This window comes from Hemiscyllium ocellatum, chromosome 13 (genome assembly GCF_020745735.1).
Source record: "Hemiscyllium ocellatum isolate sHemOce1 chromosome 13, sHemOce1.pat.X.cur, whole genome shotgun sequence".
NCBI lineage: Eukaryota > Metazoa > Chordata > Chondrichthyes > Orectolobiformes > Hemiscylliidae > Hemiscyllium > Hemiscyllium ocellatum.
This window is the reverse complement of record NC_083413.1, coordinates 31,233,878-31,252,697: the sequence shown is the minus strand read 5'-3', so window position 1 is coordinate 31,252,697 and position 18,820 is coordinate 31,233,878. Positions and strand designations below refer to the sequence as shown.

Sequence of the window (18,820 nt, the reverse complement as noted above, 5' to 3'; positions counted from 1 at the left end):
TCTTGTTCCTCAACTTAAACTTGTGCCCTCGAGTCTTAGACAAATCTGCCATGGAGAAGAGATTATCATGATCTGCCCTGTCTATATTTCTCATAATTTTGATCAATCAGATCCTCCCACAGCCTCCTCTGTTCCAAGGAAACCAGACCCAGCCTATTCAGATATCACTCATAACTTTAAAAATTGCTTCAAACTGTCATATTGTCCTGTACTGAGTTAACTAGCCATCAGAGGCAATGGACTGAATTTTGCCATCAAAAACTTGATATCAGAAATATTTCTGAATCTGAACATGTGTTTAGGTTTTGTACCTGCCTGCTGATTTATACAGGAGTGACCAATTATTTAAATATTGCTGTGCCGTTAAAGACTGCAAAAAACTGAGGTTTGGGAGCTGGAGGGCTAGAGAGTGTGAAACGAAGGCTGACTGGGAGCAAATGGAGAGAAAATGCTGCTGATATAATAGAGCAACAGGACACACAATAATAGCGATATGACTGCCTAGTTGAAGATTTTTAACATTCTTTCATGATACGTGGATATCACTGGCAAATCAAGCATTTGTTACCCAAATCTAATTGCCCTTGAAGTTGCTAGGCCATTTCAAACGTCGTTAAGAGCCAATCTTATTACTGTGGATTGCAAGTCACATGTTGGCCTCACCTGGATGGCAGATTTCTTTGTCTAAAGGAACATTGGTGAATCAGGTTTTTTTTAAACAACAACCAGTTTTTGAAGTTCCAGATTTTATTAATTGTCATAGTCATACAGCACAGGAACAGCCCTTCAGCCCAACTTGTCCATGCTACCAGTTTTCCTGAACTGAATTAGTCCTATTGGCTTGCATTTGGACCATATCCCTCTTATACCTTCTATCCATGTACCTGTCCAAATATCTTTCAAGTGTTAGAATTGCATTCACCTCTACCACTTCCTCTGGTAGCTCAGTCTGTATATGCACCACCGTCTCTGTGAAAGATTTGGCCCTCAGGTCCCTTTGGAATCTTTCTCCTCGGACCTTAAACCCATGGCTGCTAGTTTTGAACTTCCCTACCCTGGGGAAAAGACATTGGCTTATCTATGTCCCTCATGATTTTATAAACCTCTAAGGTCACACTCAGCCTCCTATGCTCCAGGGAAAAAGGTTTGAGCCTATCCAATCTATTTTTGTAACTCAAATCCTCAAGTCTTGGTAACATCTTTGTATATCTTTTTAGCACCCTTTCTAGTTTTATAACATCCTTTCTAAAGCAAGGCAACAAGAATGTGGCCTTACCAATCCTGTTCAACCATGACATGACATCTGAACTCCTGTACTCAATGCTCTAAATGACAAAGTCAAGCATGCCAAATGCCATCTTCATCACCCTGTCTACCTGTGATACCATTTTTACAGATCTATGTAAATGCGCCCATAAGTCTCTCTGCTCAACAACATTCTTCAGAACCCTACATTAACAGTCATCCTAAAATGCAACACCTCATATTTACCTAAAATAAACTTCATCTGCCATTTCTCAGTCCACTGACCCAGTTGATCATGATCCCATTGTACTCTTTGATAACCTTCTTCACTGTCCACTTTACCACCAATTTTGGTATCCTCTGCAAACTTACTAATGTAAGTGAATATAGAAAACTCACCCTGTCTCCTATCTTCACATCCAAATCATTTTATATAAATGACAAACAACAATGGATCCAACACCGATCCTTGCAGAACCCTGCTGGTCACAGACCTCCAGTCTGAACAACAACTCTCTAACACCACACTCTGTCTCCCACCATCAAGCCATTTTTGTATCCAATTGGCTAACTCTTCTTGGATCCCATATGAACTAACCTTACTAACAAGTCGACCATTGCAGAACCTTGTCAAAGGCCTTGCTAAAGTCCATGATAGAGACAACGTCTGACACAGTACCTTTATCTATCTTCTTGGTCATCCCTATAAAAACTCAATCAAGTTTGTGAGACATGCCATCTCGATTCTTTTTCTCAGAATTCCCTCCCACAACTTACCCACTACTAACTTTAGGGTCAGCAGTCTAAGATTCCTTAGCTTTTCCTTGCTACCTTTCTGAAATAATTGCATAACATTAGCTACCCTCCAGTTTTCCAGCACCTCACCCATGGCTGCAGATGATACAAATATCCCTGCTAGGGACTACACAATTTCTTCCCTGGTTCCCATAATGACCTGTGATAGACTCAATGAGGTCCCAGGGATTTATCTATGTATATATCCTACCACAAGCAGAGTAGGATCTGAATTTATGTCCTGAAAGCATTAGCCTGAATCTCTGGAAACCTGGTCTAATGATATTACTGCAAAGTCACCATTTTTCCTGCTCACCTATGTCTGTTCTCAATCTCTAATAACAACAACTTGCTATGCAAAATCCACTGAAAGTCTGTGGGAAATATTAAGAGGAATAAATACCAAGGACCATCCTTTCACAAAATCCAGATCATATAAAAAAAATTAGCATGTACAAACTTCTACTTTACATTTCATGGCTAATGTACTTATTCTTTCAGATGTGGATGAATGTCTTGATAGTAATACATGTGCAAGCAAAAATTCTATCTGTACAAATACTGAAGGCTCTTTTAACTGCACCTGTCTGGAAGGATATGAAGGAACCAACTGCACAGGTAAGAAATACATTTATATTTGAAGGCTGGAATTATTGTCATTGGAATAGTTGACCTTGTATCAGTGGTCATTCAAATTAACATTCTGCTTTAAATAAAATCACTACTTTTTATCACAAAGTACTCCTACAGTATTGTAGAGTAAATGTTCTACTCCTCCTTAAAATGTGAAACTGGAAATCAAAGTTAATCAGTTTTGATTACAACACTTAAAGATAATGTGTTGTCAATATTTTCTCTCATATCTATTCCATACAATGCACATTTTGTTATGGAGATTCCATTATCTGACTCCCCATGCTTTTAACCCCTGATCTATATTGTGGGGAATGGTTGACAATGTTATACAAACAGTAGCACTATTGTGCCATAGTTGTCTCTGTTACGTGCGAATTAGCTTTAGTAGCACATACACTTAAATGAATGCAACAAAAAGTTTGCCGCTTATGGGCTGGCTTCAGTACAAGATTGCTAGGTACAGATACTTCTGTATTTGGTACATTAATGACCACCCATTCATTTCAAGTAAGTGAATAAATATTTCCATTAAAATAACATAATGACAGATTGACATGAGCCATGAATATTTCAGCCAATAGTTTCATCATATCATATCTTTTAAATTCTCTCTTTCTGTAACTAGGAAGCACTGGGGTGGGTTGATGCGTTTGGATGCTGTGCTTTTCCAGCACTACTCTAATCTTGACTCTGATCTCCAGCATCTGCAGTCCTCACTTTCGCCTAGTTGATTTCAACCTTACTGCGAATCCTCTTGCAAGGATGCCTACCTTGAGGAAGTTCTCCTCCTCTCTCTGCAAAGATCTCAATGAGTCTCTTTCTCTCACTCCAACCCCCAGGTCTAAAGTCTGGTTGAAGATTTGTAGCTCGGGTGTCCGTTGTTGTGGTTCTGTTCGCCGAGCTGGAAGTTTTTGCTGCAAACGTTTCGTTCCCTGGCTAGGGAACATCATCAGTGCTATTGGAGCCTCCTGTGAAGCGCTGCTTTGATGTTTCTTCCGGTATTTATAGTGGTTTGTTCTTGCCGCTTCCGGGTGTCAGTTTCAGCTGTAGTAGTTTGTATGTGGGGTCCAGGTTGATGTGTCTGTTGATGGATCTTCTTGCCGTTTCCGGGTGTCAGTTTCAGCTGTAGTGGTTTGTATATGGGGTCCAGGTCCATGTGTCTGTTAATGGAGTTTGTGGATGAATGCCATGCCTCTAGGAATTCCCTGGCTGTTCTCTGTCTGGCTTGTCCTATGATGGTAGTGTTTTCCCAGTCAAATTCATGTTCCTGGTTGTCTGAGTGTATGGCTACTAGGGATAGCTGGTCGTGTCATTTTGTGGCTAGCTGATGTTCATGGATGCGGATTGTTAGCTGTCTTCCTGTTTGTCCTGTATAGTGTTTTGTGCAGTCCTTGCATGGCATTTTGTAAAGTACGTTAGTTTGGCTCGTGCTGGCTATTGGGTCCTTTGTTCTAGTGAGTTGTTGTCTGAGTGTGGAAGTTGGCTTGTGTGCTGTTATGAGTCCTAAGGGTCGCAGTAGTCTGGCTGTCAGTTCTGAGACGCTCCTGACGTATGGAGGTGTGGCTAGTCCTTTTGGTTGTGGCATGTCCTCGTTCCGTGGTCTATCACTTAGGCATCTGGTGATAAAGTTGCGTGGGTATCCGTTTTTGGCGAATACCTTGTATAGGTGTTCCTCTTCCTCTTTTCGCAGTTCTGGTGTACTGCAGTGTGTTGTGGCTGTTTTGAATAGTGTCCTGATGCAGCTTCGTTTGAATTCCCTCTAGGGAATTCCTAGAGGCATGGCATTCATCCACAAACTCCATTAACAGACACATGGACCTGGACCCCATATACAAACCACTACAGCTGAAACTGACACCCGGAAGCGGCAAGAACATCCATCAACAGACACATCGACCTGGACCCCACATACAAACTACTACAGCTGAAACTGACACCCGGAAGCGGCAAGAACAAACCACTATAAATACCGGAAGAAACATCAAAGCAGTGCTTCACAGGAGGCTCCAATAGCACTGATGATGTTCCCTAGCCAGGGAACGAAACGTTTGCAGCAAAAACTTCCAGTTCGGCGAACAGAACCACAACAACCCCCAGGTCATATCCTCTGCCGAGCCTCATTCCAGATGAAGGGCTCCTGCCCAAAAACGTCAATTTTCCTGCTCCGACTGCTGCCTGACCTGCTGTGCTTTTCCTAATCTATGCTTCTTTTAATGACCAGTGGACCTGTGATGCAATACTGGTTAAATTCCCATTGTTTGCAGCTGAATGAATCATGACGATTTTGACTTCTGGGTTTCATTAACATGCTGTTGGCTAACCTGGGAACAGGTGGGAATTTGCTGGCAGCTGTAGAAATGCCAGCATTGCATTCAGAGTTGCATGGAGGTGGGGAAGGGCATTATGGAGGGGGTGATGGTGAACGGAGGTGGAGCTCAGGATACAGGAGATGGAGAGGATTCTGGAGCTAGAAAAGACTTGAACTTTCTTTCTGACATTCTCAGAGACATTTATTTTGAATGGCCAATTATACTTCCTTCTCAGTTGTCTTCACATGGCTAGAGAGCCACAAAAATGTCCTCGCTAAAATCAGGCTTAACATTGCAGTTGGGGGAAGTACTTTATTGAACACTGACAACCTTTGACATCTTCCCCGTGACGTCTAGTGACAATGCAACATTTAATTAGGCAATTTCATGTCCAGTTGCTTGCAGGATCCTGTGGACAGGAAAAGAAAATGTGAGAGTCGCTTATGAGTAACAATGTTTGATACATCATCTAGAAGCAGTTCCAATCCTAGGCTGTAGATTGATGTCATATCAGTACCATGTGTCTCTCTCATGGTACTACCAGTTATTAGATTAGATTAGATTACTTACAGTGTGGAATCAGGCCCTTCAGCCCAACAAGTCCACACCGACCCGCTGAAGCGCAACCCACCCATGCCCCTACATTTACCCCTTACCTAACACTACGGGCAATTTAGCATGGCCAATTCACCTGACCCGCACATCTTTGGACTGTGGGAGGAAACCGGAGCACCGGGAGGAAACCCACGCAAACACGGGGAGAACGTGCAAACTCCACACAGTCAGTCGCCTGAGGCGGGAATTGAACCCGGGTCTCTGGCACTGTGAGGCAACAGTGCTAACCACTGTACCACCGTGCCGCCCACAAATTGGAGCTGTTTGTCTTTGATGACCTGACAGTTAGCAAGGGTTTGTGCCCCTGAGATCCCATAACAGGACTTAACATTAATAATAACCAATTTTTTTTAAAAAATGCTATCCCTAGCATTTACAAGTCGATGATATCTCTCTCCCTAATACATCATAAAAGTGAAAAAGAAACATCAATATGGGGCCTACATAGGAATCCTGGAGAGGAAGTATGTGGTCAGGTGATAGGGTTGATCAAAATTAACCAAATAATCTTGTAATCTTCTGCTATTGTGCTTTACTTGATGCCATAAATATTCTATATTTTGAGATATTAAATATTTTATATTTTCTCTTCTTAAATGAATACAGATATTGATGAATGTGCAGAAAATCAGAACAATTGTCCCTTGAATTCTGTGTGCAACAATACAGCTGGCTCATTCACATGTCAATGTAATGAAGGATATGAAAGTCCTAACTGCACTGATATTGATGAATGCACCAGATTTCTGTTTGACTGTCCAAGTCATGCTGGCTGTGAAAACATACCAGGTTCTTTCACCTGTTCCTGTCTGCCTGGATTCAAAAGAAATGCAACATTCTGCGAAGGTACTGGTTCCTTCACCATATACTTCTTACCATGTTACAGTTTTAATAAATTCAAACATTATTGTAAACGGGTTAACACTTCTTTAAAATAATTGTTAACAGAATATAATGGAAATGTGTTCTGAATCACGGTGTATTCAAAACTGTTTTATTAAAGTGGAACCAATTAAAAAATCCTGAAAAAGACCTTTAAGTACTACAGATGCTGAAAATTGAAATAAAAACAGAGGATAATAGGAATACTGAGCGGCTCAAGCATTATCTGTAAAAGGAAAGATAGAGTTAACATTTCAGGTCAATACCTTTTTAATCAATTCTCATGAATGGTCATCAAACTGAAGGGTTGGTTTCGAGTTTTGTTTGGAGGTCCCAAATCTATGATTGGGAGGATCTGTGGGTCAGTACATGCTCATGCCAGGTTCCAAAGGGTGACCTTTGAAGTAACAATTACTGCAGTGACTAATTCTAGGTACCTTGTATAATTGTGGCCAAAAGGGAGAAAGTGAGGACTGCAGATGCTGGAGATCAGAGTCGAAAAGTGTGGTGCTAGAAAAGTACAGCCGGTCAGGCAGCACCTGATGAACAAGAAGGTCGATGTTTTGAGCATTAGCTGTTTGTCAGGAATGAGCTCATTTAAACCTCAACTCTCCTGCTCCTCAGATGCTGCCTGATCAGCTGTGCTTTTCCAGCACCACACTTTTTGACTCTAGTTGTGGCCAACAGGTCAGTTTCTGAGCTGGGAAAGTGAATAAAAGACTTTCCAGCATTGAGAAATTGGCACTCCTACTTTCAGAGGTGATGTAGGTTGGAGAAAGGGAGGCTGCCTCACAATAAGGAGGTTTCACAGATTCTAAAATGGATGAGGCCATAGTTGCCAGGCTCTTATCATGGAGGTGCAGCCATTCTTTTGAAGGCCTCAGTGACCTTATGGCTGCAGCAGGTGTAGGAGAGAGTTTCTAGTCCGAGGGACCACGGTGATTCCCCCCCCCCCCCCCCCCCCCCCCCCCCCCCCACCCAGTTCTGCTTGTGGATGACCAAATATCCACAAATCCTTGGCTAAAGTTTGATCTCAGAAGGGGGCCCACATGCTGACAGTAAAATTCTGGTCGGTGTACACAAGATACAGACTTAGCTGAATGGGTTACCTACTACTTGCAGGATCCTGGTTCTGACTCCATAAAAACTGCTCAAAAGCAAGATGACAATAGAAGAGCAGCATACCCACCTTATAAAGTGAGGGAGACCGTGACGTATGTCACTAGACTACTAATCCAGAGACTCAGGCTAATGTTCTCAGAACATGCATTAGAATTGTCATGCTTTCACAGCAAACAATAAAATTTGATTTCAATCAAATCTGGAATTAAAAATTAGATCAATGATGACCATGTCATTACTGCCAATTGTTGTAAAAACTCATCCAGTTCACTAATGACCTCGAGCTGCTGACATGGTCTTGCTACATTTGATACTAGACTGACAGCAATGTGATTGATTCTTATTTGCTCTCTTAAATGTCCTAAAGAGCCAATCAGTTCAATGACTTCTGGGAATGTACAAATGCCAGCCTTGCCAGTAAAGCCCATATTTCAAAGAAGAACAATCTTGAAATAATCAGAAATCAGAGGTCCATCTATTTCTGGTCCTATCTCTACATATAATGAAAATTCAGCATGTTAAGCACAGATTAACTATTAGGGAGCTAACAATTCTTTTCTAAAAGTAATTCTATACTGCTACGTCAACATAATTTTAATGAATAATTTATCCAAAAGTAAAAATATGCAGCAGCCTCTTCTCATTGAAATATAACAGATATAAATGCTGGGAAAATTATGGATAGATTTTCTTTCCATTAACTGAAATGGAAGGAAAATCAGGTAGGGTCACTCTGGAATTGTGCATTTCTCGAGCCTGAAATTCGTCTAATCACTACACTTAGACAATTCATTTAGCCCCAGTATACAATCAGGAACATCCACCTCAGAAAATATGACTATGATAGTTATGGATTTAAGTTAGCTATACAAAATGTAATTATTTAAATAGAATATAACCGAGTGAAACTTTGTTATATTGCAGATATTGATGAGTGTGCAGAGGAAATAGCATTGTGTCCTTCCAATGAAATCTGTGAAAACAGCATTGGAAATTATACTTGTATTTGTCCTGCTGGATCTGAAAGAGTAAATGGTTCCTGCCAAGGTAAAACTCTGTTAACATGTGTCTTTAAATGAGCATGTGACATGGGTACACTATAAAGACTCCACATTAAATAGCACCTGTAACAACTACAGCAATTCACAAATTAGTTTAGAACAAAACTATTACTGGAACTCCCTGCCATTTTAAGTATTGTTCCCTTTGGGGTGGATTTTTATGTTTCCAAAAAATGGACAGTGACAAAACAGGCAGCCATTTTACACGCAGTACAATTTTCATTTTCACATGGTTTCAATGAGAAAGGAAATTGAATGGTTCTGCTTGATATGAAATTTCACCTTTTTGTATCAAATGCATAAAGTTATCTGTATAGTACACGCTTTCTCACTGATTCTGTCAGGCTGAGAATATTTTAATCGGTGAAATTGAAGAGCTCCAGCCACACTTACGAGAAAGATACTGCAATGCTCTTCCTCTCTCCAAGTGTGTTAAAACTGCTGTGCACGTACTTGGAAGACATTTCACTCACCATGCAACTGCATTTTTCTGCTACCTAATTTCACCATGGAAACAACTTATGCAGCTTCATCTTATGAGATAAAAGAGCTGAAGCAAAGTTGCTGCCAAAAGCATCAGAAGCAATAGCAGGACCAACTGCCATCTCCTCAGCCACATGTCCTTACAGAGCATAGAGACAATGGACCCTGAGCTCCAGTTGAAAGGAGTCAAGTCCACTAACACAGATTTCACCGACAGACAAATAGCTCATTTGACATGTTTCAGAGCTAGCACCTCAGGCTAGGCTGTCATGGTATCTTTATAATTGCCACACCCCCACAGGTGCTTTGGTAATGGAAAGAAAAAAATTCAATTGTGTGTAAGAGCACTTTTAGATACTAAGAAGGAAAAAATAAATACACGCCTCCTGAAATGCAGTACACTCACTCTTCCTGTCACACCAAAGTCTCTGATCTTCTTACTGCACTGTTCTCATCTTGAAGTTTTCTCATATTTCTGCTGTCAGCATACTCAGTTGGACAAATAAACATAGAAAATAGCAGAAGTAAATCATGTGGTCCTACTTACCTGCTGCATCATTCAATAAAATCTAAGCTAATCTGTCTCTGTTTCAAATTTCACATTCCCATTTGTTCCCTATAACCCTTGGTTCTCCTGCCTAAGAAAAATCTGTACACTTCTCAGTGACCTTGTCTACAATCCATTCTGAGGCAGGCAGTTTCAAAGTTACATAACGCTCTTACAGAAGAAGATTCTCCTCATCTCTGTCATGAACGGATGAACCTAATTTGAAAACAGTGCCCCCGTGGTTCTGGGTGGATCCACAATAGGATACATTCGGCACTGTCTTTCTAAACATGGCTGTCAAGGGTATTGGTGAGAAATTTATAAAATGTAGGAAAGAAGAGTAAAGTTCGATAGATAATCATGCATTGACACTGTATATAAACTAACATATAGGGCAGTATTCAGATCATGGGACACTGACAGTGATATTTGCCTGAAGAAACCATACCAAGTAGAAAGTGCACCAACAGCTAAACAGCTGCCTAATTGGTGTTTGATCTAGTGGACGTTCTGGCAAAGATATTCTCTAGGTTTTCTCTGTTAAATTTTTCTATTTTCAGTCTTAGTCCTAAAATAGTTGAGACCCAGCCTGTATTCCATTTTATCCCTGCTCATTTTGAATTATTCAACCAGCAAATAATTAAAGAAAATTCAACTTGTTGCATAACTATCTTTTGTTTAAATTTCAGATATCGATGAATGCCAAAACCCAGCAGAGTGTTCAAATAGTGGGCAACGATGTGTAAATACTGAATACTCCTTTAGGTGTGAATGCAAGAATGGATTTATGAATATTAATGGAACATGTGAAGGTATTTAAGATTGTAAAATAGCTTCACTTAATATCATTGACAATTAGATATCCTGTTATAGTAACATGTTGGAATTAATTTTCCCAAGGGCTGTTACATCAGTATAAAATGGTTTTGAACTTAAAGTTACTTACTTGATTTAACCTTGAATAGTTAAAATATATTGAAGTGGCCTTTCAGCAGATTCCTGAAAAGGGCCTTTGATTCTTGCTACTCCATGTACCTCATTTTTCCATCTATTAAAGAGTACGTCTCAGTTGCTACACTGTTGCTGGAGAGTTCAGTCCATGATCCCTTATCCCTAAGCCTGACTGCAAGGCTTCGAAACTGTAAAAAAAACCTGACCTGGCCTTCAAGGGCACTTTAACTTGGATGAGCCGTCTTCTCCTTTCAACTTCAGAAGCACTGGAGGCACCACTGAGGCTTTTGAGCTGCTGCTCCCTTGATGGTGTTGACATCTCTGAGAGGCAGGTCATCTTGTTTAATTGGATGCCAGTCCTGTTGCCACTCCCTTAATTGCACCCACCAGAGAATCCTACCCAGAATCCATTGTCTACTTGTACAGACACAGGATCATTTTCAGTATGCTGTTATATAATTGTATTGTCTGTAAAAATAAAACAATGAACTAATTTACTAGGAACTAATTCTATGAAAAAATGTTCCTATTGGGTCACATTCATAGCGAATCAGTCTATTGGTGCAGGCAACTTTAAGAGTTAGAATTAAAGGAAAGAGCTTTCATTTTTCCAAGATGCAAGTGTGATTATGTCAAACATCTGGCAACAATAAACATGCAAAACCAGGGTCTACATAGTTGTGGGACCATTAAACATTATGTCTGTGAACTTGGAGAGTGATGTTCACAATTAATTGATTAGAATTGCAAAGCACGTACAGTAATTTTCAACTCCGACCTTGGGTCACTGACAGTGATATTTGCTTGAAGAAACCATGTCACCAATTTTCAGTAATTACACACTGAATAATAAACTAGGGGGAAAGTGTTTGTTTTTCAATAGCTTGAGGTTGCTAAACTCAACTACAGGACTGCCAGTGCCTCACCTAAGAATAATCATCTCAGCATAAAGTGATAACAGATCTGGACTCTTCTGGGTTTGTTTGGGATTTTCTACTACAACTATTGAACAGTCAAGGGAGTCAATTTGTAAATTTGACTCTTGCCACTATTAGTACCAGGAAATGGAGCTTTACCCATTGAGGATGTAAGCACTTTCATTTCGATGTATTCTTTCATCCTGTTGTGCATTTTTTCCTCTGATGCTTACAGAAACGTATACATATCGTAGAAGAACCATCAGAGAAAGATAACTTATTAACTAATTTTATAATTGCACCCCAATGTGACTTTGGACAATTCAGAATTGTGATAACGGGGTGAGCTGGTGCACATTGCTGGTGGCATCAATTCAAACAACGCTAATGGAGAAATGTGAAAACCAAATCCTTTTGTTTCAGTTCTTGGGAAAAAGACAGTAAAATCACATAAGGTCATCCTTTTCATGACCTTGTCACTATATGAAGACAATATGCAAGCTATATGAGTGGATACCCATTTATTAATATCAAAAATTATGTTCTGCAGATATAAATGAATGCCTTAATGCAGAAGAAAACAATTGCTCTAAAACACTAGGGATCTGCGCTAACTTGGAGGGTTCATTTGCTTGTCAGTGCAAGGGTGGTTATACTGGAAATGGTGTTACTTGCAATGGTAAGCATGAAAAGACACAACCTATATGTTTTCACGTTATTTTTTGTAAAAGTTACAAATCTGAGAAAAATAGTATCTGGGAAAACCAGGCCAAAACTTGAAAAGAAAAAGATTTTTACCTTATCTCTGCCTTATCGGGACAATGAAATATTTTATCTTTTCAGTAATCTGTAACAACATACATGATTTTGACATGTTTTTCCAAGATATTGTAAAACTATGAAAACTGGATATTTATCTGATGTAAAACACAGGATAATTAGAGGCCTGAAACTTTCACCCAATGTCACAGAAGGAAGATATAATGATTTATTTTAACATTATCTTAATTCTCTTTGAAATAATAACATTGTATATCTGCTTTCTTCCATTAGATACAGATGAGTGTGCTGAAAGTAATACCTGTTCAGTGAAAAACAATACAATGTGTGTCAATACTGTGGGATCTTACAACTGTACATGCCAAAGTGGATATGATGGCATCAATTGCACAGGTGAGGAATGGAATTATGTTCAGGCCTGTGTCCTTGAAAACATTTATGATGTTAGTTATTGTTAACATTACATTACCAGTTCTGAATTAAATCACTAACATAACAACTTTGGATCTAAAGTTATAAAATATACAGACAAAGGATGGATTCAAATGATGTGGCCCCAATGATATATTGCATTCATTTATGTTTTCTCCTTGCAACAGAATTCCTCTTGTTGTGATATAAACAGAGGTGCATTATTATTTAGAAAGCTAGGTAAGAGCTCATTTAAGAGATGGAAAAGGGAATTTTATATTTCTTAATGATTTCACAATGTTTACTTCCCAGCCAGGTAAACTTACCCAGTCACACCTATTGTCAACTTGAAAGCTCAGCTAATTAAAGGGATGTGCTGAGCTTTTCCCCAGAAGTTTTTAAATCAGAAAATGATCTCAGGGTAGAATATATCAACAATTATAAAACAGCACAAACAACTTACCATCACCAAATCCCTCACTATCAACATCCTGGGGATTACTATTGACCAGAAAATGAACTGGACTATCCATTTAAATATTGTGGCTGCAAGAGCAGGTCAGTGCCTACGAACGCTGCAGCAAGTAACTCATCTCCTGACACCCTCAAATCCTGTCCACCATCTATACAGTACACATACGTCTGTAATGGAATACTCCCCACTTTACTGGATGAGTGTAGATCCAACAATACTCAAACATTTTGACACCATTTAGGATGAAGTGGCCTGTTTCATTGGCACCACATCCACAAGTACCCCCTCTTTCTACTATTGAAGGTCACAAGCAGCGGTTGTAGCGCTGCAAGATGCATTGCAGAAATTCACCTAAGATCCTGAGACACCTTTCCAAACCCATGACTACTATCATCTAGAATGACAAGGGCAACAGATACAGGGGAAGACCAAAACCTGAGTCCCTTCCAAGTCCCTCACCATCCTGACTTGGAAAGTTTCACCGTTTCCTCAATGTTGTTGGGTCAAAATCCTGGAATTCCATCCCTAATGCCATTGGGAGTCTATCTATTGCATGTGAACTGCAGCAATTTATGAAGGTAGCTGATTACCATCTTCTCAAGGGTAACTAGAGATGACAGTAAATGTTGTCCAATCCATCCCATGAATGATTGTAAAATAGGAGGAGAAAGTGAGGTCTGCAGATGCTGGAGATCAGAGCTGAAAATGTGTTGCTGGAAAAGCGCAGCAGGTCAGGCAGCATCCAAGGAACAGGAAATTCGACATTTTGGGCATAAGCCCTTCATAGGAATTTCCTGTTCCTTGGATGATTGTAAAATAGCCAAGAATAATACCTATCCATATATCTGAGATACTGGTCCTGATATACTTATATATAGTCCCTGGGGAATCTCGATGACATTATGCCTCTGTCTTGATTAACCTCTCGCTGATATTCTCTCCATTCAGAAAGAACAGTGTTTGAGGCCATAATAACTGGAATTGCAGCTGTGTCATTAAAAAGAGACAATGGGGATATTCATTGACATACTGCCTTAACTCTGTCCAAGTATGATCAACTGTATTCACTGCCAGAAGCACTTTAGCAATCTATCTGTGTTCTGATGGACAATAAAAAGATTGAGAGAGACAATCTGAAAATTCAGGAAGGTTTTAAATGCAGTTAGATATGCCAAGGGAAAGGTTTGACGTTTTTTTCGTACCAATTGCATATTTTAATAATTGCTAAAGGCATAGTTATCAGAATTTCCCTTTTTATGAATGTCAATGTAATTTTGAAAATGATGCATTCTCCGTGCACATTAAAATTCTTCCGCCGTGACCATTTCATTCTTGCTGCTCTCAGTCTCTGAAGCTCTAATACCTGATCATTCCATATTTATGACAAATATATCTTGTTTTTATTTCTTCAAACATACTTTGTCGTCGAAGAGTGTGGTGCTGGAAAAGCACAGCCAGTCAGGCAGCAGCTGAGGAGCAGGAAAATTGACGTTTCGAGCAGATGCCCTTCATCAGGAATATTTATGTGTATTCAAATATATTTTGTTTCTTCACTCCCATGCTTACTCTAGCTGAGATTGGATTTCTCCACTACCAAGTCATGTGACTCAAGATTGCAGCCTGCGACACTCTTTGTCTTTCAGGGATCACAACTATCCATGCTCACTACTCCCAACCAAAATTGCCAATACATTTGAGAGCTCAGTCAATCAGAAGGATATTTCTATCCCAAATTTTCAGGTTGTCTTGGACCTTGCTACCCCAAATGCAGCTGTGCTAAATAGAATTTCAGTTTGTAGATTATCCATATACCTTTGGAATTAACAGAAATCAACTAGATTGTTCTGCACTTTTCCTTCAGATGTGGATGAATGTCTTGATCGTGAGAAATGTTCGTGGAAAAACAACAGCATCTGTGTCAATACCGAAGGCTCTTTCCTCTGTTCATGTCAAATGGGATACGATGGACTCAACTGCACAGGTGAGGACTGAAATTATATACAAACTTTTATCCTTGAACAAATTGGTCTTGTAACAATTGTTGTTGCTAACATTATTCTCTCCATTCTAGAAAAGATTACCACTTAGAGTCATAGAGATGTACAGCATGGAAACAGATACTTCAGTCCAACCTGTCCATACCGACCAGATATCCCAACCCAAACTAGCCCCACTGCCAGCACCCAGCCCATATCCATCCAAAGCTTTCCTATTCATATACCCATCCAAATGCCTTTTAAATGTTGCAATCGTACTAATCTCCATCACTTCCTCTGGCAACTCATTCCATACACTCACCACCCTCAGCGTGAAAAGGTTGCCCCTAAGGTCTCTTTTATATCTTTCCCATCTCCACTTTCAGGGAGCTATGAACCTGTACTCCAAAGTCTCTTTGTTCAGCAACACCCCTGAAGATTTTACCATTAAGTGTATAAGTCCTGCTTTGGTTTGCTTTCCAAAAATGCAGCACCTCACATTTGTCTAAATTGAACTCTATCTGCCACTTCTCAGCCCATTGGCTCACCTGATCAAGATCCTGTTGTAATCTGAAGTACCTTCTTTGCTGTCCACTACACCTCCAATTTTGGTGTCATCTGCAAACTTACTAACTATACCTCTTAAACTCACATCCAAATCGTTTATGTAAAAGAGACCTAAGGGGCAGCTTTTTCACTCAGAGGGTGGTACGTGTATAGAATGAGCTGCCAGAGGATGTGGTGGAGGCTGGTACAATTGCAACATTTAAGAGACATTTGGATGGGTATATGAACAGGAAGGGTTTGGAGGGATATGGGCTGGGTGCTGGCAGGTGGGACTAGATTGGGTTGGGATATCTGGTCGGCATGGACGGGTTGGACCAAAGGGTCTGTTTCCATGCTGTACATCTCCATGACTCTATGAAATGATGAAAAATAGTGGACCCAGCACCGATCCTTGTGGAACTCCATTGGTCACAGGCCTCCAATTTGAAAAACAACCCTTCTATCTTCTACCTTTGAGCTAAATGGCTAGTTCTTCCTGTATTCCATGAGATCTAACCTTGCTAACTAGTCTCCCATGGGGACCCTTATTGAATGCCTTACTGAAGTCCATATAGATCACGTCTATCACTCTGCCCTCATCAATCCTCTTGGTTACTTTTTCAAAAAAATTCAATCAAGTTTTGGAGATGCCGGTGTTGGACTGGAGTGTACAAAGTTAAAAATCACACAACACCAGGTTATAGTCCAACAGGTTTAATTGGAAGAACTAGCTTTCGGAGCAGCGCTCCTTCATCAGGTGACACGGTGGGCAGCACGGTGGCACAGTGGTTAGCACTACTGCCTCACAGCGCAAGAGACCCGGGTTCAATTCCCACCTCAGGCGACTGACTGTGTGGAGTTTGCACCATGTCTGCGTGGGTGTCCTCCGGGTACTCCAGTTTCCTCCCTCAGTCCAAAAATGTGCAGGTTAGGTGAATTGGCCATGCTAAATTTCCCATAGTGTTAGGTGTAGGGGAGTGGGTCTGGGTGGGTGTGCTTCAGCGGGTCGGTGTGGACTTGTTGGGCCGAAGGGCCTGTTTCCACACTGTAAGTAATCTAATCTAATCTATTCTAATTAAACCTGTTAGACTATAACCTGGTGTTGTATGATTTTTAACTCAATCAAGTTTGTGAGACATGATTCCCCACACATAAAGCCATATTGACTATCCCTAATCAGTCCTTGCCTTTCCAAATAATGTACATCCTGTCCCTCAGGATTCCCTCCAACAATTTGCCCACCACCAATGTCAGGCTCACTGGTCTATAGTTCCCTGGCTTGTCCTTATCACCTTTCTTAAACAATGGCACCACATTAGCCAACCTCCAGCCTTCAGGCACCTCACCTGTGACTATCGATGATACAAATACCTCAGCAAGAGGCCCAACAATTACTTCCCTAGCTTCCCATAGAGTTCTAGGGTACACCTGATCAGGTCCTGGGGATTTATCCACTTTTATGCATTTCAAGACATCCAGCACTTTCTCCTCTGTGATATGGATATTTTTCAAGATGTCACCATCTGTTTCCGTGCATTCTATATCTTCCGTGTCCTTTTCCACAGTAAATACTGATGCAAAATACTTCCCCCATCTCCTGCAGCTCCATACAAAGGCCATCTTGCTGATTTGAGGGGCCCTATTCTCTCCCTAGTTAGCCTTTTGTCCTTAATGTATTTGTAAAATTCTTTGGATTCTCCTTAACTCTGTTTGCCAAAGCTATCTCATGTCCTTTTTTACCGTCCTGATTTCCCTCTTAATATACTCCGACTGCCTTTAAACTCTTCTAAGGATTCACTTGATCTATCCTGTCTGTACCTGACGTATGCTTCCTTTTTTTTCTTAACCAAACCTCAATTTCTTCCAGCAATCCCTGTACCTAACAGCCTTTACTTTCATTCTAGCAGGAATATACTGTCTCTGGACTCTCGTTATCTCATTTCTGAAGGCTTCCCATTTTCCAGCCGTCCCTTTACCTGCAAACATCTGCCCCAATCAGCTTTTGAAAGTTCTTGCCTAATACCATCAAAATTGGCCTTTCTCCAATTTAAAACTTCAACTTTTAAATCACTATTTTAAAACTAATAAAATTATGGTTGCTGGCCCCAAAGTGCTCCTCCACTGACACCTCAGTCACCTGCCCTGCCTTATTTCCCAAGAGCGGGTCGAGTTTTACACCTTCTCTAGTAAGTGCTTCCACGTACTGAATCAGAAAATTGTCTTGTACGCACTTAACAAATTCCTCTCCATCTAAACCCTTAACACAATGGCACTCCCAGTCTATGTTTGGCAAGTTACCATTATCACCCTATTATTCTTACAGATAACTGAGATCTTCTTGCAAACTTGTTTCTCAATTTCCCTCTGACTATTGGGGGGGTCTATAATACAATCCCGATAAGATGATCATCCCTTTCTTATTTCTCAGTTCCACCCAAATAACTTCCCTGGATATATTTCCAGGAATGTCCACCCTCACAACAACTGTATTGCTATCCCTTATTAAAAACGTCACTCCCCCTCCTCTCTTGTCTCCCTTTCTGTCCTTCCTGTAGCATTTGTATCCTGGAACATTAAGCTGCCAGTCCTGTCCGTCCCTGAGCCATATTTCTGTAATTGCTATGATATCCCAGTCCCATGTTCCTAACCATGCACTGAGTTAATTTGCCTTCCCTGTTAGGCCCCTTGCATTGAAATAAATGTAGTTTAATTTATCAGTCCTACCTTGTCCCCTGCTTTGTCTCTGCCTGTCCTGACTGTTTGACTCACTTCTGTTCTCAACTGTACCAGCCTCAGATTGATCTGATCCCTCATTATATCCCTGTGTCCCACCCCCCATCTTACTAGTTTAAATCCTCCCAAGCAGCTCTAGCAAATCTTCCTGCCAGTATATTAGTCCCCTTCCAATTTAGGTGCAATCCGTCCTTCTAGTAGAAGTCACTTCCACCCAAAACAGATTCCAATGATCCAAAAATGTGAAACCTTTTCCCATACACCAGCTCCTCAGCCATGCATTCGTCTGCTCAATCCTCCTATTCCTGCCCTCACTAGCTCATAGCACCGGAAGTA

The 18,820-nt window shown here is 40.6% G+C and overlaps 1 protein-coding gene across 1 annotated transcript in view; it reads left to right on the top strand.

Annotated features, from left to right (window-relative positions):
* Positions 1 to 18,820, top strand: part of LOC132821726 (uncharacterized) — a 118,738-nt gene that overhangs the window by 94,167 nt on the left and 5,751 nt on the right. The window contains exons 49-55 of the mRNA XM_060834434.1: positions 2,542 to 2,658; positions 6,207 to 6,446; positions 8,529 to 8,651; positions 10,385 to 10,507; positions 12,114 to 12,242; positions 12,617 to 12,736; positions 15,091 to 15,210. Of these exons, the coding sequence (XP_060690417.1) occupies positions 2,542 to 2,658; positions 6,207 to 6,446; positions 8,529 to 8,651; positions 10,385 to 10,507; positions 12,114 to 12,242; positions 12,617 to 12,736; positions 15,091 to 15,210 (972 nt within the window). The remainder of the gene's footprint in view (positions 1 to 2,541; positions 2,659 to 6,206; positions 6,447 to 8,528; positions 8,652 to 10,384; positions 10,508 to 12,113; positions 12,243 to 12,616; positions 12,737 to 15,090; positions 15,211 to 18,820) is intronic.